Here is a 24,889-nt window from a genome sequence, read left to right on the forward strand (position 1 = left end):
TTTGAGGAATTAATTAGAGATCATAATAATTCCACGTCAACAGCTGCACAGTTTTTTTAAAAAAGGAGTTGTGAATGGACTGAAGAGAGAAGCCAAAGAGTTCATCTTGCAGATGAATGTATTACGCTGATGTTCATCCAAAGGGAACATGATGAGTTGACATGTTTGGTTGCCCCTTCAGTCTGCTGGGAGACTGAGACATGAGACCACCTGAAGGATGGACTTGTTTTTTAATTTGATATGAAGCAGCAGAGGTTAGTGTTGCTCCACTTCAGACAGGGGACACAGAGAGACCTCAGCTCTGCATGTACCGGGGTCTCCAGACCCGCCCAAGAGGAGGAGGAGGAGGAGGATCTGGTGAAAGTACAGGGGAAGGAGAGAAGAACCCGTCCCATGTCGGAAGTAGGCCTGACGTCAGCTCTTTATCAGGCTGTCCGGACGGAGGACGGAGGACAGGGATGACGGCGGCCGGAGGATGTAGCAGTCGGGCGCACAGCGGAGCGTCGTGTCTGTGAGTCGGGACTAATTTTGGACTCGATGCCTTTGCAGCTCTCCAGTGATGAGTTGGCTCCTGTTGTGGATTCTAACTGCAGGCGGGATTCAACAGGTGGGAGGACAACTTTCTCCACTCTCTTAGTTTTAGATGCACTTTTTGATTCCCCTCCAGCTGGTTAATGAATACACGTTTGTAAAAATACATCTGTGCTGAATGGCATCACTTGTTATACACCTCCTCTGTAGACTGACAGTGTGTGTGTGTGTGTGTGTGTGTGTGATTAAGGGTGTGCTTGTGTAACGTCACTGTAAATTTTTTTTAACCTCCATTGTAACTCCGCCGCCTTTGTGTACTGCTGTTTTAGTCCATGTGCTCTTGTCGTTCTTCGGAGGAACTGAGTTGATGTGAGTTGTCTGTTTCTGCCGGGCTGAAAACAAATTGAGCTTCTGGGCAGTTTTTTTCCTTCATCCTGTAAATGTCCAGCATTTCTCCACGTTATTCCCACTGTTATTCAGGAGGGGGCCTGTATAGATGAGCCATCACCTGTAACTCTGTAAAGTTACAAGTCTATTAGTGCTTTATTTATTTATTTATTTTTGTAATCATTTTGATATCTCTGGATTAAAGTCCCAAACCTGGATTTGCAGTGTGGGACGAGCAGTGGTTTCACTTTTCTGAATGATACTTTAGCCCCATCTGGTGGCTGTAAAGGAAACAACCTTTTAAATAACCGTTCAGCACAGCCAATCATCTTCTCGAAAATAGGTTGAAAAAACATGATTTGGCTTTAATTTTATTATGATTCCGTTTAAAATAAACAAATTTTATGGGTAGTTTCAAAACCCTTTTTCAAATGAAGGTATGATAAGTAATACTTAATAGTTAATTGTACCTGAATATTTATTGTAATCTCAATATTAAATCATGTGGAATATCAGTTATTTAGTTCAGGCTGATACTGCTGATGTAAAGTTACATTATTCTTTTGTAGTTTTGTAGTCATTTTTGTTGGAATGTCTTCAAACCAACCAGTTAACCATATGGTAGCTTTGCCTTCATTGTTGCAATTTTTTGAGGAAAATGAAAAACAATGTCAGAGTGACAGTAGTTTTCTTTTTAAAATGGTTTCCTCTTCCCTGAGGAAGGGTGTGTCCATGCATTGTGCAAATGCTTTCAGAGGTCACCTGGTGTGACCAGACTGACAGGAAGAGCAGATCAAACCTGCGGGGGAGCAAAGGTCATCAGCCCAGATCACCTCTCTCAGCAGAGAAAGCAAACGCATTTGATTAACTGCCCATCACCAACACACAGCAGCTATTTTAGGTCACTCTGGAAAAGCCTGAAAGAGAAGATGATTCCTGAGGCCGGTGTGACATCTATCTGAGCATAAGCCTAATATCTGAGATCACTCCGTTACATCTGCATCTTCCTCTGCTTTGTTTTTTTTTCTATGTATATCTATTTCTGTAATTAATGTAGTGTTTTGCTACTTCCACTTCTCTTACGAGTGATTCAATATTTTTTAAATTCAGGCATGTTAAATTTAGTAACCAAAGATGAATGACTTCCGAATGATGATTGCATTAGGCTTGCTCTATGTTTTCATAATGGATTTATGAAAAACAAACCTCTCTCTGCCCTCTTGTTTTTGGGAGGGTAATGGACGTGTATTGGGTTGTTTCTCTTTTTTTATCTGTAACACGGCCTAATAGCTTCAGGCTAAATTAGCATTTCTGAGGAATGGTTTAGTGGCACAGCTCAGATTAAAATGTATTTATCTACATTAGCTTTCGACACAGTACATTATAATTATTAATATGAGCCTAATTAAATCAAAGTGCAGAGAACAAGCTGAGGGGAATTACATAAGGTGCACCATGCATAAAATGAAAAAGCATTGTGTCTCACAATTAATTACAGATTAAGTGTGCATGCATGAGTGTACATGTCTGTGTCTTTCACGGGTTACCAGCTTCTTTGTGAAGTGCTCCTCTGAGCACGTGGGTCATGTTATAATTACTGAGCATACAAACAACAAAGGGCCACCAATCGGACATAGCAGTAATTATGATGGACGTGGTGGCTGCTGCAGATTGAGTGAATTTCTGCATCTGAGCATCATTTTTTCATTTATTGAATAAGAGTTTGTTGACAAATCTGGCATGTTCTCAGAACAGCATGTTCCCAATATGAGTAGAATTTAATTCCCACCTTCCAAAAAAATCGGAAAAAACCTATTCTCATTGAATGGCTGGTCTCCTCCACAGTCTCGAGCATCCACTGTCCAAAAATAACCTCTGAACGGGGAGCTGTTAATGTGCCTGTTGTGGCCTGTTTCAGTGAGAACATCTGCTTTTAAGAGCTGCAGAGCTCTTTATGGTGTGATCTTGGCCTCAGACAGCAGCTTGTAGGAGTCAAGGCTCACTAAGTGGGAGATCTTGATAATGACTCTTTAGCAGGATTTAGTTGCTTTTCAGTAAAGTTGTAGATTTTAAATATGATGATTGAACACAGTATGATGTACGTGCACAACTTGATGAGTGGTTTAATAAGATTACCTCCACTGGATGTTGTTTTCATTTTTATGAACTTATTTAATTTGTTGCACAGCATGACCACACATTAGTAGGCTGCCTAAGATAGGAAATCTGAGACCTTTGGGAACAGTGATGTACTGAGACAGGAAACCAAAAGGCCAAAAAGGCTTGAACAGGAAAGAATTTAGGATTAAGAATATTAAAACATTATCTCCCCACAAGGGGTCAAATAACTTTTATGTAATAAAACGATACCATTTTAATTTTGCACAAACGAAAAGGAAAAATAACTATTAGCGTCTACTACAGAGAGCTACTAAAGAAACCTAATGCTGCGGTATAGTTATTGTGGTGATGGTTTATTAATTCTGTGTTCGTTTTAATACCTCTAGGTCTACTCCCAGAATTCCACTGCCATGCCACCTGCCACAGTTGTCCCATCCCCATCTGTGGACTCATACAACCGGACGCAGTACTGCAAATGGCCTTGCGAATGTCCCAAAGTCACTCCTACCTGTCCTCCAGGTGTGAGCCTCCTCATGGACGGCTGTGACTGCTGCAAGGCCTGCGCCCGGCAGGTGGGCGAGGTGTGCAACGAGGCAGACACATGTGACTACCACAAGGGATTGTACTGTGACTACAGCTCGGACAAGCCTAGGTACGAAAAAGGAGTGTGTGCATGTAAGTGTCACTCACCAAAAACCAACAAAACAAACTATTCTTTTTGTCTAGTGGAAAATCTGTCTCTTCTATCATATTGTAGATTACTGCTCTTGCAAACTATATTTACTCATGAAAAACTTCCAAAACATTCTGAAACTAGTTTGAGGTTTGAATCACTGTTGTGTGATGTCATTCAGCAAAAGAAAACACAAAACCAAACCAAACTTATTTCTTCTGAAATGCCAAATACTTTTACTTCTAAGAATATTTTCATGGCAATATTTACATGAATAATCCCAAGACATGTATACAGCCTCCAAGAGTTTGCATTTGGCTTTGAATATCTATGGCACAGTATGTGACTGGCTGTCGTTCCTCTCCAGATATGGTGGGAACAGGCTGTGAGCACGATGGTGTGATCTACCGCAACGGGCAGAGCTTCAAGCCCAGCTGTAAATACCAATGTGTGTGTGTGAACGGTGCCATCGGCTGTGTCGGACTGTGCATAGAGTCCCAGCCTCCCCGTGTGTGGTGCCAAAGCCCACGACTAGTCAAAGTCCAAGGACAGTGCTGTGAGCAGTGGATCTGTGATGAACCCAAGAGAGGGCGCAAGACGGCCCCGCGCCACGCAGTGGAGGGTACGATCCTCGTCTGTCAACAGTCAACAGTAGATGTGATTGGAGTTGAGAAGGGAAATGGCAGCAGCCGTAGTCTTCAGTTGTGGGAGTACAGCTTGTGGTCCAGGAGGATAAATAGGGCTTTGTGTGTGTTTGCGTGTGTGGGTGTTCCTGTGAAAGCCCTCGCATAGTTTCGGGTATCATCGAGTTACTCGTAGTGTAGTGCAATGGGGCTGTGAGTCATGGAGGATGGAATGGCCCTGAGAGCTCAATACACAACAAAGCATTGGCATCAATTTAACATCACAACCAAATACAAAAATAAGCATGAAAATATGAGAGATTTGAGAGATTTGGTCCAGGTCAGTATAATAGCTTTTAGTTATAACTCAGGATTTCCCAGAACAATTCTGACAATATTTTACACACAGGTTAATATTTGACATGACTAAACCTTTCTAACTAAGCAGAGCGGCAGAGGCATGAAACCAGGGAGCAGTAAGTTGTGTGTGAAACCTATTTACTCAAGTTATTTTGTGGATGTACATGGCCAATTACATATTTGGTTGCATTCAGCAGCCCGAGTATTTTCAAAGCCTGTTGTCAAATTGATTTGATTTTATTTGAATTTGCACGTTTTCTTAACTTGCAGTATGTTGAGCTGTCAGTGCCAAAGTGGGAATGTAGAAGATCTGCTTTTGTTTCAAAAGTAAACAAATAAGATCCAGGCAGGAAAACCTTTTATGCATTTGTTTAAAAAAAGAAAAAACAGGACTAAGGGTTACAGCCCCCCTTTGTCCCTGTACTTTGAGTAAAGCTTTAAATTAAAACAACTTTTCACTATCAAACAAACTGTGACAATGGAGCCATGACATGATCAAATTAATAATCTCCTGTTTACATTAATCCAGCTTCTCCTGCTGAGTCCAGGAGCTGGCACAAGAACTGCATCACCCAGACTACCTCATGGAGCCCCTGTTCAAAGACCTGTGACCGCGGCTTGTCCATGAGGATCTCCAATGCCAACGAGCAATGTGAGCTGGTCAAAGAGTCCCGCCTCTGCAACCTGCGTCCCTGCAAGGTCGACATCACCAAACATATTAAGGTATTATTATTGCCTTCTGAAATCTTCAGCAGTCAAGAGGATGTCAGCTGAGTTGATGCATTTTTCCTCCTTTCCCACCGCAGCCAGGAAAGAAATGTCTGAATATCTACCGGGAAGATTTGCCCTTAAACTTCACCATCTCTGGCTGCACCAGCAAGAAGCAGTACAGGCCCAAATACTGTGGCGTCTGCACAGACGAGCGCTGCTGCATCCCCTACAAGTCCAAGACCATCGACGTGGAGTTTGAGTGTCCAAATGGGACGGGATTCACTTGGAAGACGATGTGGGTCCAAGCCTGTTTCTGCAACCTCAGCTGTAAAAACCCCAACGACATCTTTGCTGAGCTGGAGAGTTATTACGGCTACTCAGAGGTCATGAACTAAAGCAGGTACATGGCAGTTATGCTCACTGTTTGGAATCTGCAGTGCTTTTGTATTTGTAAGGTGTATGATTTAGGTTTTTTTCCTATTGGAAAAATCTGTAAATATGAAATATGTATGTGTCTCCTGAATGGATTCATAAATATTGACGTGCTTTTGAAGAATACTTAAATAAATGCTTTGCAAATGAAATTATTCAGTCAGTGATGGTGTGAAATATTGAAGCCTTAATTTATTTATGTAGCTTTTGGCATATGTAATAACACATTTGATATTCTTGAGCTGCAAGTTACACATTGTCTGAAAACTTACAAGCCAACCTATGTAATAAGGTTTCACTGTAGATATTTTCCTTCATCTTTTATGAGAAGCTTATAATAAAAGAAAGAAGGAGAGATGATCTTATATACCTAAGACCAAGCCTTACATTTAAGACTGCTTCACGAATGACCATGTCTTTAAATAAAAAAGACACAATCATGAAAGATCTGTTACATGGTTTCATTTTTTTATAAATACAAACTATTATGTCATTTTAATGCTCTCCTACAGCATTAGACAGTTGTGCAATGCACCTTTACAAAGCTGTGTATGTGTTCTACAAAGCAAAATGTCGCTGTAATGCGTGTAAAATACAGGTGCAGAAGGTGTCAGGTAAGATCTAACCCTAACCCTAACCCTAACCCTAACCCTATCCTCACGTTAACATGTGGCCCTATCGCATCACTCACCCAAAAAGCCACAACCACATAGGAGCATCACATCTAAAAAATGTACAATTTCATGGCACATCTTTGTTCCATTGTGCTTGATTGCATAGAAATCATCACTTTTTAAAAAAGACAAAAACCCTTTTTGGCCATGATCAATTAATAATGCAAGATGAAAAAGCTTTTGAATTTGTGTTTCAGAACGTTTTGTTTAATGACAAAGCTTCCAGTGATCATTTTAGTCAAATGGACATCAGCAAAATGAAAGAATATTATTTTTCTGTACATATGTGAAAATCTTGAAGTATGTCCCTAAATTTTCAGTGTTACATTTGCAGGTTGTGAAGCAAACAGCTTCATTTTGTTTTATTTACCCAAGTGCCTCCCCCCATTTTCTCTCCACATCTACAAATCTGCTCCTACAAACAAACGACAACATTTCTGATATGGAAAGTAAAAGAATATATGATCAAACAATCACAATGAAAAAAAGAAAAACAGCCATTTTGGGTCAGGTATATTTGAGAAAGCTGTGTCAGTACAGTAAAAATGGATAAAAACATGATGAGGGAATGCAGAATTTTTTTTTTTTTTTTTAGGTGTATAAGATATTATGAGCAATACATGTACAAGCTGGTGTACTGGTGTAGCCACAGCTTTCTCTGCTTCAGTGTACTTAGATGCTGTATTGCCCCTAACGACACACAAACTTGGCCAAGGGGCTCAGAAGCCTTCACTGTTCAGCTGTGTTTGAGCCCCTCACAGTGACAGACCAGGTATCAAGAGGGCCCCTGTCCTCCTAATCAGAAGAAATTATGATTTGAAAATGGGGCATCTCAACTGCTTTGAATAGAATGCAGGTGAGTGTCCATTGTGCATTTGTACAAATACTTTACATACAATAATGTGTGTGTGTGTGTGTCAGTTAGAGGCAGCGCAGCGCAGACCGAAGGGACTTTTATGAGAGGTTTGTGTGTCCAGAGAGTGAAGGGGGGGTTCACTTAACAGGACACTTCGGTGGACTTGGGCACGGCTTGGTCCACGCTGCTGCTGGCTGTGCCATCCATGGATCCGTCCGTGTGGGAGCGGGCGTGCTGGTTCTCCACCGTGTGGCTGCGGCTGCGGCTGCCCTCGTTAGTGTGTGAGCGGGAGCGGTTTCCCTCGGTAGTGTGGGAGCGGGAGCGGTTTCCATCGAAGGAGGTGACGCTGGAACTGGAGGCGGTGCGGGAGCGGACCAGGCGGGTCATGCTGGCAGCTGGCACTGTGGAGAGGAGGAGGATTTACTCAACTCTTCTTTCTTCTACTTGCTCTGCTTCTGATGTTCTTTTTATGCATATAGTTTAATCTGACAGCCATAGTTTACTTTGCAGATACTAAGGCTCGTAATTACTATAGAAAATACAATTGATTGTTAATTTATTTTTATTTACTGTTGTGTTATATGACTTTTGATGAGTCCAATCAACCTAATAGTTTAAACTTTGGGTGCATTTTACTGATACAAATTAATGATCATTTTAATTGAAACTTAACTTACAAAAATGAAATGCAGTTTTCAATGAAAGGTACTGTAATACTGCTTCCTCTACTGAGCCCACCTTGGGGGACAATACATATCTGCAGCTGACCTCAACTGAGTTCAGGTTACACCCCAGTAGCAACATGAGTCATTTATTAGCCAACACAAAGGGGTAAATAGAAGACAGAGGTGTCAGCGTACCACAGGGTGGTAGGACAGTCCTCTTCAACATTGTGAATTCTACACATTGTCTGCTGATGATGGCAGAATTGTGCAACATAGATACTGCATGTTCTGAATACTTACTGTATCCCATTCCCTGAATGAAATACTTGAAAGCTTCTGTAAGTTTTCCAGGCTGCAGAGAGAGATGGGGGGGGGCAGTAATCAGTCATTTGTTTTTAATTAGCAATTTTGCTTATGTAACACTATAGACTCAATCTCTCATCTAACAGATTACTGCTCAGGGTCTGAGATATGACAGCTGCTATGAGCAGGCGCTCTGTACAATGGCGGATAACAACCTGACAAATGTTGTTTGTGTCTGCTTCTTGCTAATGCTCTTATGTACAACCTTCTTATAGCCATCTACCCATCCACCTCACCCTCTGCACTGATTATCTGCTCTGCAGCAGTAATGGTGTTGTTTCTGTCACACAAGCTCAGACATACACACCTGGTCAACCTGGGGCATGCCACCACAGTCAGCCATCTGGAAAGAGGAAGGAAAACACAAAAGAGGCCATTAGCATTTAGTATGTTATTGTGTGTATATTGAAACAGCACTGGATGCATGCCGTTACCCCCCATTACACTCAGTGTGCCCATTTTGAACACACTGAACACCTTGCCCCCACCACCTCCAATCAGTGTTGCTATTGACTCTGAATAGTTAACGGAAATAAATGACACCAATTTTAGCTTCAACGGCCATTTAGTTTTAGTGGCGGATCATAAAAGGCCAACAACAAGTAGGTCAGATGTAGGAGACTGCATTCAGCTGTCCTACTTCTGGTTAATATGTCACCAGGTAAATGCTGAGCCACTGGAATCTTATCAGCTGATGCGTTTCCATCAAGGCTATTATAATCTGAACAAGGATTTGTGACAGAAAGTGGAAGGGGAGGGGAAGCTGCACAAAGTGCCAGAAACTGGTTCCTTTACCTTCAGAAGAGTCGCCTTTGTTGGGTCCAGCTTGGTGTTGCACTCAACCTGAGGGTACACATTAAACAAACATATTTAGTAAAATAACTTATATCACTTGATATGTTGGAATTACAATTATAAAAGTATTTGTGGCAACAGCAGTAATAGTGACATGAGCCTCTTAATTTTCACAGAGTAAAACTACTCTGTGTCACTTTTCTTTGCTCTCTTATGATTAAATTTAAAGTGCTGGTCCCAAAATTTGACATCTTGCATATCTTTTAGGCTAAAATTGGTGGCTGAAATGAATGGAAAACAAATTAGCCTGCTTATGGTGGTGGGAAGTCTGATAATTTGCATTAGAGCCCTGTTTTTAACAGCTGTGTGACCATGCATCAACTTACCACTGCCTCCACAGCAGGGGAGCTGTCCCCAACCACAAGCAGAGAAGGGCACCTGTATGAGAAGAACACATACATAATGTATCATGAATTGTGTTGGAATTTAAATACATTTTGCAGCAACCACGACTGTGTCCGTGTTTCTTAATATAAACTCACTTGAGGGTTCTGGCGTTGCTTCCGGGGACCGGCCTCTCAATCTCCAGATCCCTCCGACTGCAGAGACAGACAGAAAGCTGTTACCAAAAATCCTAAGCAAATTCCAATATTTGTTCATTAAAGGTTTATATTCTACAGCCTGTCGCAGCAAGTGTTGTGCTTTTTTGTGTATTTAAATTCCCACAGAGATCCCCTCTATCACTGCCTGCAAAGTGATTTAACTTTGAAGTTACTACCTTTCATAAGACTTGACAAAGAGATGAAGGTTAAACTGGTTCATGTCATTTAAGATATGGTGGCGGTATGTCGCAATCAGGTTGTGGTTGTGGTTGATCTCCTCCTGTGGTGACAACACAGAGAATACACTTAATCTACAAAGACCTAAAGACCCAGAAAAACTAAGTACAAACATAAAGGCTTGCACCAATGTGGTGGGAATGAATACGTACCTTTCCAAAGAGGTGGGTGATGATCATATCAGGCATGGCGTGGGTCCAGCCGCTGATCTGAAGTCATGGAACAAAGTTATATTTACTTTAAACCAGTGTGCTGGCTCTGCAAGTCCATTATTGGACTGTGATGTTTTCGTTTGTGTTAATGTTAATGTGAGTTTGCATGTGTTACCTTGTGTGCAGCCCAGTCCATCCATCCCTCAGCACATGGGTTGATGTTGATGAGCATCAGGCCCTCTACCATGTTATGGTAGTCCAGCTAAAACACATAAGATGGAATTTGTAATTTCAGGAATGCGAATACCTGGCTGCTGATGTTCTGAGGTATTTTTTGATCCCAAAGATTCTTGCTTCATTTTTATGGTTTTTTGTTTCGATTTTCAGATTTGTCTGATCCTGATTTAATTTTGGCCGCATCTGGATAAATGTTGAATAGAAAATATATATGTTGAATATATCATTGCAATAATTCACTGTTATTTTAGTAAAAGAGAAGGCCCGAGCAAAAAGTTTCATGTTGTCTCTCTGTCAGCCGTCTGTCAATGGGGTGAGACTTCCTGTTGAGCGCAGTGTTAGTGTTTAGCTGATTTGGAACATTCCTGAGACTTTTATGGCTCAGCAGGCTGAAGAAATAAGCTCTGTTATATTGCCAAAATCAGCAAAAAGAAGCAACACATTAGTAGGTTCTGCTAATCCTCGAATGATTAAAACTTATAATTATTCAGCCTGACTGAGATATTCACAGGTGAAGGAGAGGGGGTGGGCTTACAGCGAATTTGGTCAGAATGTAGGCTCCGGCTCCAATGCCCATTCCAATAACACTCTTCAGCCTGTTGGTGTAAGAAGAGATAATTGGATACTGTTAAAACAACAGGTTAGACAACATCTCAAATATGAGTTTGGATACTCAGTGTGAAAACTGCAACTCAACTTACCCAAAGTGCTTCAACACCAGTGGGAGTGTTTCAGAGAGTTGGTCCATGGAAGGATACTCATATCTGGAAAAACAAAAACTTTTAGTTAATGACTAAATAACAGCTGCTATCTAATCACTGCACTACGTTGCCCCCTGTTCTTGATGTCAGCCTGTAACAGCCCTCTGGGTTTCACTATGTGTTTTCACATTGTGCTTCAGCTAGCGTCCACGTGAGCTCCCGCAAAGTCCCGCCATCAAAGAAGAGATTAGAACCAGATAAACTGTCACTACAACAGACTTATCAAATTAGGTTGTCTCCCTTATATGCACTGTGATCTACCTGTCGGGACAAAGGCCAGAGACTACTTGACATACATGGAGTGTAAATGTACTTATTTGTCTGGCTCACCCAGTGGAAAAAGTGTTAGTGCTTTCCTGCTGCCCGGGGGCATCAACATGACACACAGCGAAGTGCTGCATGATCTCTGACATGTCCTCGTGGTTGAAGAGGGTATCCCAGCATGTTTTGTCTGGAGAGAAAAAGTGATACTTCTCTGAGAAGCAGAAATTACCCCACGTAACCTGAGAATAGGTGCAGGGCCTGTTGTTCCTCATCACCCTGCAGAATTTGATAATCACAAAAATCCTGTCAATAACCCGGGAGGATTTCAGAATAAAGTAGACTTCATATAAAGTTAGCTCGGTGGACCTTATCTGTTCCCATGTGGTACAGTAATTCATCATAACCCTGGCTTTAGTCAAAACAGCAGGTGTTTCAGCTAGATAGAGCTGAATAAGGAGCCAAGCTTACGGTTCAGTCCGATGTCGTGGAAGGTGAGGATGACAGGTCTGTCTCCCTTGGGAATCCCTTTCATTGTGCAGTGGATTCTGCCATAAGGAGTCTCCACATCATGCTCCTATAGATACAAACAACAATCAGTGAGCTGAGCAGGAAAGTGCTTCGTTAAATCTCTATACACTGACCAGCAGTTCAGCACAAAATGACCAAACTTCATTACCCTCATTAAGGAATTTTGCAATGCATCATTCACACTGACAGAATATTGCTTCCTTTAGAAAGGGATTTTTCCCATACCCGTTTCATACCAAACTATAAAATGATGAAAATCCAATCATGTTTTAAATGATCCACAAAAGTGAAATCTATGTGTATTGTCTGTCCAAGACTGACACAAATGCAACAACTCAAGCAAGCAAAAATAATCCAACAAATCCACTTAGTGCAGCCTTCAGTCTACTCACGCTGACTTCAATCTCAGCGACAATCATTTCCACATCAGAATCCTCCAGAACCATGTTTGCAGGAGAGGAGTCCAAGGCTGCTCGCTAATAGACAACCAAAGAGCTGTTGCTGTGGCTTTCTGGGCTGTAGATCCAACAGTTGTCGAGCTCTGAAGTTGTTTAGCCCTGCACTGTGTTTTATACCCCCACTGCTTACCAGTTGGCCTAAGCTCCTGGTCTCCCATGGTGCCTTGCAGGCTGGTCAAAACAAGCTAATTCTAGATGAAGAGATCCCTAAATTGGATCAGCCAATGTCAGACAGAGGGCCATCAGCTAGTGCGTTGGAACGCCAAGTAAGAAAGTGTGTCTGACCAGTGGGAGAGCATGCTGAATGAATGGGCACAGACACGTTGGCAGCCATTTCTCAGCATACATGATGATATCATTTTAAGTCCGAAAAAATCCATAGATACCCTGAGGCAATAAAGAAAAGCAAGTATTTTGCAATTAATTCTCTATTTTCACAAACTGTTTCAAATTAAGTTTAAAGTTTAAATGGCATCAACCCAATAAGTGTGTGTATGAAAATAGATTTATTCCAATGGCTCTTCCAACAGAGACTGCCTCATAGAACACACTGCTGAATATGAATATGAGACATCTCTCCACATTATAATTTCAAAGCATTCTGAACTGTCGGGAGTGGATCTTTACAAGAAAACAAAAACAAAGCTACCCCAAAGTGACGTAGTCTGTACTGTAAGTCTAACAGAATGTACACAATGACCTATTGGGCAGTTTTCAAACCAGTCTAGACTGCATGGGATCTGCTCCAGAGGAACATCCACTGAGACGTAATGACCTATATAATGTCATGTAAACATCAAAGGATTCACCACACCACGCTCCGCCCACTCTGCTCCTGCAGAACACACAAGCTCAGGCTACACAGGCGATAAAATCCTGTAATACAACAAGTGTGTGTTTGTGTGTTTGTGGAGTTATTGGCTGAAATGATTTCTGTGCCTTTGTTTGTATACATGCAATTAAACATTAATGTCCAAAGCAAATCCCCTAAAATCACAGACTGGATCAGTTGGTTATGTTTGAAGTGAGGCTCAGTACATTCTTGAGGAGGGAAGACTATGTTCAACTTAGTGAGTCTGTGCGTTAATAAGCTCGACAACTTTACACTTGCTTGCCAAGGTACCGAGAGGGTTAGAGTTATACACTGTCAAAAAGGTGTGTGTCTGTTAATGTGTGTATGTGTATGCCAAAGTGTTGGTGCAGTGTAGCTGTGTTATGTTACAAATCCAGTCCAAAGCGTGTTTCATCGCTTTCAGCTGCTGACTGAATTAGCAGAGCCCTGATTAGATTTTATTCCGAATAAAGATCATGAGCCACTAAAACCATCAATTCTTTCTATGTGCCACTAGATGGTAGTAGACACGCTAAATGCACTGTATCTGGACTAAAACCGCCTGTTAATTAGAAACAGGTGTCAACCAAAGTTTTAGATAGTAAATCTAGTTTTACAGCTGTTCAGAACATTGGATACATTATCTGCTTTCAAGTGTGCGCAAACATACCTTGATAACAAGCTGCTGCACAGCTTCTCTCAGGCCCTGCAAGGAAAGAACAGAGTCATGACAGTATAAAACTAATGTAATTACTATCCAACATGCTGTAATCTAATATCCTGGGGGCATCATCCTGTCATTGCATGCATTTTCACAACAGTATGAGGGACTGACTCCCTACAATATTTGTAGACAAATGATCAATGAGTGAACAATAATCTTTGTAGCAGTCAGTGGCAAAAGATCTAGGACAAAGCCGTGACCAAAGTCCACTGACTTTATTGACAAACCTGGGGTGAGCAGTAAAGTTCATCCACTGAGGAGCGTAATGAAGCTCTATTTCCTGGCATGACTGAACAACTTATACGGTGTGTAGTAGTTAATCAGTGTGATATTTATTATTAATGATAAGGTGATGCGGGTGCATATCGAGTAAGTTGTTATCTTTAAGATGGTATTTCATGCTTGCCTAAATAAAAATGCTAAAAACATATTTATGTCGATTGACATAGCAATTGTATATCTACAGGATATGTGTGACTTTAAGGTCAAGATACTGGACATATCTACTTTACTGAGCAGTGTTTAAGCTATGGATCGGTTCCTTTACTGTAATCATCCCAGCGTGCATCTTGGTTAATAACATTTGTCTTTATCAAACCACAAATCTACAAAGAAATCATCTAAACAACTCTGAGGACTGTTTGTGACTTAAATCAGTTTGGCTTGGTTTGGACCACATACCGGCAGTTCCCTGTCAACCAGCAGGGGTTTGGACTCAACCTGGATATCATCCATTTCAATGAGCTGCAGAGCCTGGGGGGGTCAGAGAAGACAGTTTATTCAGCAAGTGACTGCATTAATCTGTGTTTCCACATTTGCAGTTTCTCAAACAGATGACCCTTCTGGTTGTAAAAAGGTCACTGCTCTTTATCCTTTTCACACCAGTCCCAAAGAGCTCTTTTTGAAAACATGGTGGGTTGTTGCTGGCCAAAAATGCAGACAGTATAATGACAGATTGCTTTAACTTTGTAGAGGGTGTGTTTAGTGGCTTTTCTAGTCCCAGCTAACAAAGCAGACTACCTGACACCTGAATACTCGTGTACGTGCAGGGACACACACAGGGACATGCAGATACTGGTATTGCGGAATGCACAGTTACATAGAGACAAGATAACAGCCACACCTGAAAACTGTTTGCAAGTCTCACACAAGACCAACCACAATAAAGTCCTCTTTCAACAGAGCGATTCTGGGGAAAGAGGAAGAAGGAGAGAGGGACAGACAGAGAGAAAATTAGAGGGTGGTGGGGGGACAGAAGCAAGGCTGTGTGGACCATGAAGCTGTGTTGGAGGAGAGCGGACAGACTGCAGCTATGCATGCAAATCAAATTTGTTAAGAGAGCTCTTTGTCCACTGGCCCTGTGGCTCCTGAGAGCCGGGGGCCTTCGCTGACCCACACACATACAGGAAGCAATGGACACCCCTGGTTCCCGTCAACACATCCCAGCCGGTTTGCAGCTCTCCATTGGCTCTCTAGCTCCTTGCCCTCTATCACTTTTCACTGTTTGTCTTAGTTTCTGCTTGGTTGCAGTCAGTGTTTGCTCTTTTCCCGGCTCCTTCCAGCTGTTCTGCGCTCTCCATCGCTCTGTGAGTGCACACAAGGCTGAAAATTCATCAACATCAACCTACAATGCACCACTGTGGCCATAAGAGCGAGATGACCTTTATGAGGAAGTGAGTCATTTCATTTCAAGTGTGAAGATGACAGTTGTCCAGCAGAAAATGCCCTAGGCGCGCACACACACACACACACACACACACACACACACACACACACACACACACACACACACACACACACACACACACACACACACACACACACACACACACACACACACACACACACACACACACACACACACACACACGCACACGCACACGCACACACGCACACACACAGAGGAAGAGGAGTATCAAACAACAGGTTCATTTTTCTGCTGGAGCCTTCAAAAACATGGCCGCCAACACACTGCAGGAGCTTTGTTGGACAAAACAAGAAATCAGCCCCCGCTGAGATTCCATGGCCATATGTGAGAAAGCATTATAGTGAACATTTCAGTGCTGAAAAATGAAGCAACTGGACCTTTCAGTTTAGAAAAAGTGTAAAATTCATTCAGGAGTCAACATGGGAGCGGCGGGGCATGTTAGTAAACACAGTTACATTTAACTGGACCAGTGAGCTCATTAAGGAAAAATCTGAGTGTAACATCCGCTGTACTTGGCCAACATGAGCACCTGTTAGCTGGCTGGCAGCAGGCGGAGAGGATCTGGCTGGGCAACATTTAGGTCACCTGCTGTTTACATCACCAGTGCACCTCTGACTGCTTGCTGTGCTGCTAATGTTTCACCTGGCAAAGAGGTGCAGAGGGAGGGGGCTGTTTTAGTTGAACCCTACAGCATCCCGCTGCTAAAGCAAGGAGATTATTAGCTGCAGTCTTGACATTTTAAAGTCAAATGTATCACAGGGGACAATCAGACAGATCAATTATACAAACACTTGCAGAGCAGGTTGTTATTCAGATTTTCAGCTGCTCAATGGCTGAAATACTGGAAGTAAATGTTCCTGCTGCGCATCTTTTTCTCACAGAGATTTTATGTTGCTGCTGCAGCAGGGGGGTTTCTTTAAACTGGCCGCACTCCAAATTGGCTTGGTGTCATTGGCAACAGTCGACACTGTCTCTAACCAAATCAATCCAGATCCTACATGTAAATTGCCAACTGAAAAATCTCTGTTTTTTCACTTTGTCATCAGTTTTAGCCTGGCAGAAATGAAACTATGTTACGCAATCATGAACAGGAAAGAGTGGGAGGATATAAGCTTAGGATGATCCAAAATGTGTAGCTCAGAATCAGCTGCATACCAAAAAACACAAATGCTATAGGATGGTGTAATGTTGGGGGATTGACTCACTATTTCCCAGACAAGATTTGTAAGATTCCTCAGTGCTGTATAAATCTATGGATCTATTCAATTTTAGTCCTCAAATAAGTTTTACCCATTTACATTTCCTAACATAACGTATGATGTAGTATTTAGCCCAGTTTAAGTATAAATTCAAAATTATGTCTGAAAAAACCCAAATTGTATTAATCAATTGTTTCTCAAACGGTTTGGGTAAATTCTGTAGTTTTAAAGGTACCTGATGAAAATTGTTGTTTTTTGTTTTGTCTTGGGTTATGCTGTTTGGGGGGGGTTTATGGTTTGCTGTCTGAAATACTGACTAAATGACTTTATCCAAAATTTTTACTCCAGTTGTTAATTCTCATGATTGTTTTTTTTTTTTTTTTATTGGGGGGGGGGGGGTGTTTTAAATGGTCACTAAGATAATCTGATTTGGGCTTTAAAGCAAAACAACAAAAACACAGTTGCAGTCCTGCATGACAATAGTGCTTGTTTTCCACAGATATGACACACTACTCTAAACCAGAAGATCCAAGTTACAAAACAGCTTACAAAAGAGCTGAGAGTCTCTCTTTAACCCTTGAGGGGGATAGAAACATATGCATCAATGAGACAGTGGGCCTAAATTTTCAGGAGCCAGAATCAAGGCCAGACTGTCCTTCCTCCTTCATATAGGTTTAAATCCACAAGCCCACAGCATCCATCTGCAGAAACAATGATTGCTTCCCTAATCTTTGGGAACTCACTTAATCTGTCAAATCCCTGGTTCTGACACATCTGCGCAGCAGCAGCAGGACTACAGAACTAAGCTGGCACAGACCTACATTTTCAGATTGTAAATGATATAAAAAAGCGGGGACCTCCGTGCTACAGTAAGTGGGCGAGTGGGGGTGGTTCAGGGGATCACCAGAGACTTTTACAGCCGTCAGCAGTTGAAGCAGCTGCAGCTGCTCTTTATTGTGACGTGTATCCTCATGTTTCACCACCGAACCTCAAGAGTACTTCTGAGATCAGGGTCATCATCTTTTAGACGGGGCTGGACACTTTCACTTCATGTCTGTACATGAAAATGAATAAGAAAACAAAATACAGCCAACAACAAAAAAAAAGTCAGGTCAAAGGCCTGTTTTTAATGAAAGATATATTTTTTACACTGGCAGACTGCCTAAAAAGCCTTAAGTGTGTACTTTACTTTTCTTTTTCTTTCTGGTTTTTGCTGAAGCCAATTGGGAGACTCAGGCACCATCACATCCTTGACCTCCAGCTACACCCATCTGTGTGTTTTTTGTCTGTTTTCTTTATTTACTTTAAGTCTTGGAAGGGAAGATCTGTTATACAACTATTGTCCCACAGTATTTGCAGCCTGTGAGACAGAGGCTTCCTGTTCCTGTGCACATGTGTGGGCCCTTAGAGTCACGTGTGAAAAGCATGGAGATCTAGTATCATGTCCTACTACCTGTTTACGTGCTGCACCCACCCTGGGAGGATCCTCTCTAGCATACTGCTAAAAAAAAAGGCATTTCAAGCATTTTAAGACTTATTTAAATCCACAAACGCCTCTTTGTGACAATAACGTCATTTTCAATCTGTTTAGTGCTTATTTGCACTCCAAGTGTTACAGAATCATTGAAAAGGCATCATAACAGCTATGTAAATAACTGACGCAGCTTGATCTCTGTGGTGAGGTGAAATCTTCAGACCTCACACTTCGTTTCCTCTGAGATGTCCTTCAGTCCTTCAGAAACGAACAACTCAGCGTCCATTTCTTGGAAAAACACAACAAAGCACAAAAAGCGCCGGGATCCGGAGCGCGGACCTACCTGTTGATTTCACTTCTGATTGTCCTGCGATGAACACCAAACTCCCCGAAAAAAATGTCCGCACAAACAAAAAACTTTTTTTTTTTTCCTGCTCTTCCTCTTTTCCTCCAGCGCCAACGACCGCAGTGACACAACGTCTTTGTTTATATCGTGAAGCACAAGGCGGATGTGTGTGGGAATTTTATAAAGGCTTGGCAGCCCGGCCCACTTTCCCCTCTGCTCCCTCCATTGGGCGGCAGCAGCTGTAGGGTTGATAAAGCCTGACTCCTTCCAGCGGTTGCATGATGGTGAGCCTGGTGACTCATGAAATAACTCCCCTGTCTGCCCCCCCCCCCCTCCATGATATATGACCAATACTCTTACAGGATTACCAAACCACCTGCCACAAAGCCGGAGTGGATTTATGCTGTATGATTTATTTTTAAGCTCCTGTGATATTCTTTGGGTTTATTTTATTCTTGTCATTTTCCTTCCGCTGTTCGCCAGTTTCTTTAAAATTGTGCTGCTGTTGTATGAGGTCTGATTTCGTGACACCACACTCACAGGTCTTTGGGTCCGCTGCCACGTTGCCCTGAGAGCATCTTCTCATTTCGACTGCTGTGATGGATGGGTTTGAGTTAGTTTGATATCATCAGCACTGATAGGGTGTGGAAAGGAACTTGGGTAAGTCTTTGTTGTAGTCATCTGCAAGCTATAATTGTTCTCCCCCCTGACAGAAGAGCAGAACACATACTGGTATTTTCACACTCATAAAATCCGAACAGCTGACTTTTTTTTTTTTTTTTTTTTAAAGATGTGTTTGAGCCATTGTCTGCAGCGGTTGTGTAAGGCTGAAGTTCAAGAAATGCAGCTCAGCCTGCGACCTTGATTTGGGGCCAATGGGAGATCAGAGTGTACAAAGTGAAGCCCTTCCTTCATCTTGGATCACACTGCCTTTCCTTGATAGCACACTGCTATTGTCTGATCAGAGTTAGGTTATCCTACAGAAGCCCTCATCAATACCAGATGAGTGAAAATTTGCTCTGATGTGGGCTGCTGCACAGACTTCACCAAGAGGGAACACATGTAGTCTGGATGCCATCCCCTCTACAGGGACTTCAAACAAATCCTATCTGAAGTAATGTCAGTGCACAACTCAGCACCCTGTAAGCATGATGTTTGCGACTCCAGATCAGTCTGTTCCAAGCATGTTCAGCAGTTCAGAACCTTCATGGAAGTTTCCACACCTGCAAGAGTCTGACTGCTATACTGCGAATCTGCCAATAAGTGCTAGTATGGGCAATGATTGTGTGAAAGGTCCTTGTCAAAATACAATAGCTGCACTGTGGGCTTGTAATGTGAGGCCCTCAATAGGAACACATTGAACAATGGCCGCATTGGAGGGGGAAAACATAACCACTATGCTAATTTCAGGTCATTCACTTAGCACACTGCAAACTGGATACAGGGGTTGAGGGGGGAGGGGCCACACTGATATTAAAATGTCCTTACGTATCAAGCCATGTACAAAAAACGAATAAAAAACAAACATTACATAATGAGCATCTGCATGTGTGACTTCATGCTTCTGTCCACCTCTGCAGCTATCACTGTGAAAGCAAGTGGTCGCAAATCTGGGAACTGCGTGAGATTTGGGTCGCACAGTGTCTCAATAGTTCATAAACCTGGTGGACTTTGGCCTGACTGATTACAGTATTTGTGGGAGCAGCTGGCTGTCAAAGTTCTTCACCTGGGGCTGCACCTCAAGACCGTTTTAGGACAGTTCATGCACTTTTCTATTCTTTAGATTCCTATCTCCTTGCTGTTTTAATCATGCATTATTTTTGGATTGGCTTTATGTAATTTTTTACATATTATAAGTCTTTTTTTCCCCTTGTAAAACACTTTTCGGACTTTTTTTGCTTTTCGTATTTGTTTTTAAAGGACAGCTTTCTCAGAGCATGGCATAACAAATAAATCTTTAGACATGGTGATGAAGGGACATAACGTGTGAGGCCTGTTATAAAATGAAAACCAGAGTATAGTGTAAAGCTTTTGCAGAATGAATTATCAATTTGGGGCCAATTCAGCCCTGATTTAGGTTTTAATTCATCTTTCCTTCTGGCTCCTGCACTGCCACATTAGTCCTAGCCTGTGCCTCCAGTTTCAGTCTGATATGTATGTTCTACTATTCACCAGTCAAAGGTCACCCCAGTTTAAGTGTATTTGATTTATAAGTTCATGACCCCACTACGCTGCTGTCAACTGCAAACACAGCAGATTAAAAAAAGACAGAATATATATAGCTCGTCCATTTCACCAAATGCTGCTGAAGCCTTCACAGCGTGAGTATTTACACCTCAACTTTTATTCACTTCACACCCATAACTTGATTCTTTGAGTGGCCCTCCCCTAAGCTGAACTAGTCACGACACAGTGATGCAATAGACTGCAAAGAATGAGTGATTCAGGCCCATGTGACATGAACTGTGGCTGTAGGTCACGTAGTAAAAGGTTGGTGAATTGATGTAAGTTTCTGGGTGGTGTAGAAAAGTCTGTGTACTTTGTGGTTTTTGTTTTGTTTTGTTTTTTTAAGCAAGTTTTGACACTCCGTTGGCCACAGTGGTGAATCTTTACTTTTAGTAGAGTTGAAAAGTCACCAGTTGTCTCCAGATAAATCATTACATGTAGCTTTTGGCCCGGTTTGCTTTCCTGTTATTCACGAAACAGCATTAACATTTTGGGGAATATATTTATTCAGTCAGACTAGAGCTGAATGAGAAGATCGATGTTTGCTTGATATTCACTGTCCTAACAAAACAAAAAGTTCCTACTTTGAACTTTTGAATCATGCAAATTGAATTTGTTTTTACTTGTATAAGAGCCTGGCTTTAAATGTACCATTAAGGTATGAGCCACCCAAAAAAAGAAGCTTGTTTTTCCAAAAAGTCAAACTTTTCTAATAAAACCAGATAACATTTGTCAATTCTCTGTCATATGCATATTATTGTGGCTTATTGCAGGGCAAAAGACAGACAAATGTTTATTTGGCTTTAGCTGTAAAGTGGGTTTATAACTGTTGAACTGACATGAAGTTTTCCTTAGCCTAAGGATTATCTCAATAAGGTGCAGTAACTGATTTGATAAGACTGTCCTCTTTTCTCTCGATATCTCTTGATAACTATGTTACTGAGTGACTAAGTAGACTGGGCAAATGTGCTGGTGTTTAACAGCTGTCATTAAAGAGCAAAGCCTTAATAACATTGTTTGTTTGGTCTCTGAACACTTAGGGGCAAAGATTAAACTCAATTACCGTTGAATGAATCTTAGTGCAGATATCTGTATGCTCAAAATTTCTATAAACTAATAATGACATTGTTCTATGAAACCAGAATCGAGTGATATATTCTCAGAAGATATAGTCTGAAAGGAGTGACGCAAACAAGTGTGTAATTATTAAAGGCCTCATCTTGGAAAACAATGAATGTGATCATTTGGCTTTTCTAAGAAAGACACAAGGTTAAATTTCATACACAAAGTCAGTCACACTGTGTAACTGATCAGCCATAAATTGTTATTTGTAACACAGCCAAGTGACAATCTTATGTATAACCGATGTATAGCTAAATTCTACAAGACCACATGCTGGTCACCAAGCCCAGCTCCTGGGCCTAGAACTTCCTGAAGGACAGACAACAGGTGGTGAGGATAAGGAACTGCACCTCTGACTCCCCCACCCTGAACATCTGTGCCTTTAAGGTTGCGTCCTGAGTCTACACGCGTGACCGTAAAGCCAATAAGCCCACCCATCGTGAAATTCATGGATGACACAGTGGTAGTAGGCCTGATGTCCAACAACAGGGAGACAGCCTATCAGGAGGAGGTGGAGGCGCTGTCGTCATGGTGTCAGGACAGCCACTGGGACCTGAATTTCTGCAAGATAAAGAGATGGTTGTTGACTTCAAGAAAGAGAAGTAGAGGAACCATCACATTCCTCCCAGGGTCTATGGAACCCCAGTGGAGAAGGTCAACAGCTATCTGAGGACCCGACATGGACCACCCACATCCCCCCCCTGCACCACCTCAGACACAGCAACTGTACTCCTCTGGACACCATCCAGTGTGCTCGACACACAAGCACATCAACCCCATCCACCCTCCAAGACATCTACATCAGGCTGCGTCCTAGACGACATTCATCACCCCAACAACAAACTTTTTCAGTGGCTTCCTCTGGTAAGTGTCTGTGCTTCTGCACCGCTACAACAGAGAGGCTGAGGAAGAGCTTCTTCCCCCACGCCATCAGAACTCTGAACCCCCGACCCCCCACACACACAAACCTCAAACCCCTACGTTCACTAAGAACCTAGACCTGCTTCATAATCAAAAAAAGACACAGAACTCTCACTTTCTGCTATATGGGACCTTTAACAGCAAAATAAAATTCAGTCATTTATTTTTAGAATATTGCATAGTCCACTCGCTATCAAGCTGCTAATAGTTATATAAATGAAAACATGCAACATGCTCTCCGTTGCATAAGCAAACAAGATAAACAAACAGTGCGGGAAGTTGAGCTTTCCTAATCCTCTCAGTCACTGTCAGTCCCTGTTCTCAACCACCGCATTATTATCTTTACCTCCTTGCCTGAGCACCAAGCTTAGACACCATGGTAAACATGCCAAGGCGCAGTGGTATTGATGGCACAGTTGAACAGAGATGTGATAACACTCACAGTCGTAATCACTGAAGTAGAGGTGTGACTGAAAATAAGAGTTACATTTGCAGAGCTACATTGATTCAGTCTGTTGTTTCACCTAGCTGTTACATCTCTTCTCCTACACGTTTGTTTCTCTTGTGGATGTGGAAATTCCACATTAACAGCTTATTTTTTTGGGAATTCAGGCCTGGTAGGAGTGCCAAATTCCAGCAGCAGCAGATCGACTTCCACAGATAAAGTTGGACCGGTTCCCAAAGTGGAAACTGCATCTAGCCGCCCTCTGTTTTGATTCCTGAGGAAAATATGTGGGGTCAGATTGACAGGACATTGGGCGGTGGGGGAGACTGCGCCGTGCTAAGTCCAAACTTAGCTGAAGAGGTGTGATCTCAGCAGATGATTGAGTGGACATTCATTCTACTGTTTGAGCTTATGGCTGTTAGTAGATAGTGACATTAAACATCAATGCTGGGATCGCAGGTGAGGCCCTGTTTTCATTGGTCCTCCACACAGGATAATTAGTTAATCTACTACAGAACAGCAAAATTTATGTGCAAACAATGGAAACAGCTGTTTGGATGACTGTGTTGGGAGAGAGGGGGGCGGTGTCCAATGAAACACTGGGAATCCCAAAAGGGGATTCCAAATAGTTTTGAATTTATGCATTTATGTACTTTTAAAAATTTTTCTGCAAGCTACTGTTGTCAACATTAGATTTTGCAGACTGTTTGCTTGCATTGAATACAACGCCATCAGGAATGACTTCACACAGTTATTTGACTATGTCGAGAAGACGAGCTGCAATACACAGAGTTTTCAGAGTGCAGACTTACTGATATGCTCTTTTGATTTATTTATCAAACAATATATGTGCACAACAATATATGTCTTAAAAAGGCCCAGACCCAGACTGCTTCTATCTATAGAATTTGGCCCCCGTTTCTCCTCTTTCTACCAACCTAAGTTTCAGTGGCCATGACTGTAATACAGATATAGGAGTAGTAATGAAGTGCCCATCTTTCAAAATATCATTCTGCAAATCATTTTTTACCATCAAACTGCTGTTTTAAAGGATATCTGAAGAGAAATGCAGAGAGAGGCTGAACTTTGTGTCCTTGAAGTTAAATATTCATTCACAACCAGGGAAAATTTACAGCTGACTAACCTTCTGCACGGCTCAAAATAATGAAATCTCTGCCATGTTTTCAAATCAATGATTGACACTCTGTTTTGGGAGAAAAAAAAATGGAGCACCATGATGTTGTGTTGCAGACTTTGTTATCCATGTTGTTGTTAATAGTTAGTGAAGAATTAGTTGGTGGCCTAGATAGCTCAGCTATTAATGATTTTTTATTAACCTCGCAGTGAGGATAAAGACACAACGCGAGGTAATATAGTCTCAGTGTGACTGCTGTAAACCAAAGGTCACGCCTATAATTCGCTGGCCACCATATCAAACATTTAGACATCAAACATTTCACTG

At 41.9% G+C, this 24,889-nt stretch overlaps 2 protein-coding genes across 3 annotated transcripts; one reads left to right on the forward strand and one right to left on the reverse strand.

Annotated features, from left to right (window-relative positions):
- Positions 1 to 336: 336 nt before the first annotated feature.
- On the forward strand, positions 337 to 6,279 carry ccn4a (cellular communication network factor 4a). The gene is made up of 5 exons (XM_029514956.1): positions 337 to 607; positions 3,426 to 3,714; positions 4,080 to 4,334; positions 5,225 to 5,418; positions 5,502 to 6,279. The coding sequence occupies exons 1-5, from the start codon at positions 560 to 562 to the stop codon at positions 5,799 to 5,801; spliced, it is 1,086 nt and encodes a 361-aa protein (XP_029370816.1). The 5' UTR covers positions 337 to 559; the 3' UTR covers positions 5,802 to 6,279.
- Positions 6,280 to 7,026: 747 nt separating this feature from the next.
- ndrg1a (N-myc downstream regulated 1a) lies at positions 7,027 to 18,878 on the reverse strand. 2 transcript variants are annotated; one of them, XM_029514953.1, is made up of 16 exons: positions 18,711 to 18,878; positions 14,668 to 14,739; positions 13,933 to 13,968; positions 11,913 to 12,018; positions 11,511 to 11,631; positions 11,121 to 11,183; positions 10,955 to 11,015; positions 10,358 to 10,444; positions 10,183 to 10,239; positions 9,970 to 10,073; positions 9,734 to 9,790; positions 9,578 to 9,629; positions 9,192 to 9,239; positions 8,704 to 8,739; positions 8,334 to 8,385; positions 7,027 to 7,769 (listed from the first exon to the last, which is right to left on the reverse strand). In XM_029514953.1, exons 2-16 carry the CDS (start codon positions 14,719 to 14,721, stop codon positions 7,510 to 7,512), a joined length of 1,194 nt encoding a protein of 397 aa, XP_029370813.1. In that variant the 5' UTR covers positions 14,722 to 14,739; positions 18,711 to 18,878; the 3' UTR covers positions 7,027 to 7,509. The 2 variants fall into 2 exon arrangements, with proteins under 2 accessions (XP_029370813.1, XP_029370815.1); XM_029514955.1 differs by lacking the exons at positions 13,933 to 13,968; positions 14,668 to 14,739; positions 18,711 to 18,878 and adding an exon at positions 12,365 to 13,887.
- Between the last annotated feature and the right edge of the window lie 6,011 nt (positions 18,879 to 24,889).

The sequence above is a fragment of the Echeneis naucrates genome, chromosome 11, assembly GCF_900963305.1.
Source record: "Echeneis naucrates chromosome 11, fEcheNa1.1, whole genome shotgun sequence".
NCBI lineage: Eukaryota > Metazoa > Chordata > Actinopteri > Carangiformes > Echeneidae > Echeneis > Echeneis naucrates.

What these genes read in the sequence shown, in the direction of transcription:
- ccn4a (XM_029514956.1), top strand. Translation starts at nt 560, where the DNA reads ATGAGTTGGCTCCTGTTGTGGATTCTAACTGCAGGCGGGATTCAACAG. An exon ending in CGAAAAAGGAGTGTGTGCAT is followed by an intron (nt 3,715 to 4,079) that starts GTAAGTGTCACT and finishes GTTCCTCTCCAG; the next exon opens with ATATGGTGGGAACAGGCTGT. An exon ending in ACATCACCAAACATATTAAG is followed by an intron (nt 5,419 to 5,501) that starts GTATTATTATTG and finishes TTCCCACCGCAG; the next exon opens with CCAGGAAAGAAATGTCTGAA.
- ndrg1a (XM_029514953.1), bottom strand. Translation starts at nt 14,721, where the DNA reads ATGGATGATATCCAGGTTGAGTCCAAACCCCTGCTGGTTGACAGGGAA. An exon ending in CTGGTGTTGAAGCACTTTGG is followed by an intron (nt 11,016 to 11,120) that starts GTAAGTTGAGTT and finishes TTACACCAACAG; the next exon opens with GCTGAAGAGTGTTATTGGAA. An exon ending in TGGACTGGGCTGCACACAAG is followed by an intron (nt 10,240 to 10,357) that starts GTAACACATGCA and finishes CCATGACTTCAG; the next exon opens with ATCAGCGGCTGGACCCACGC.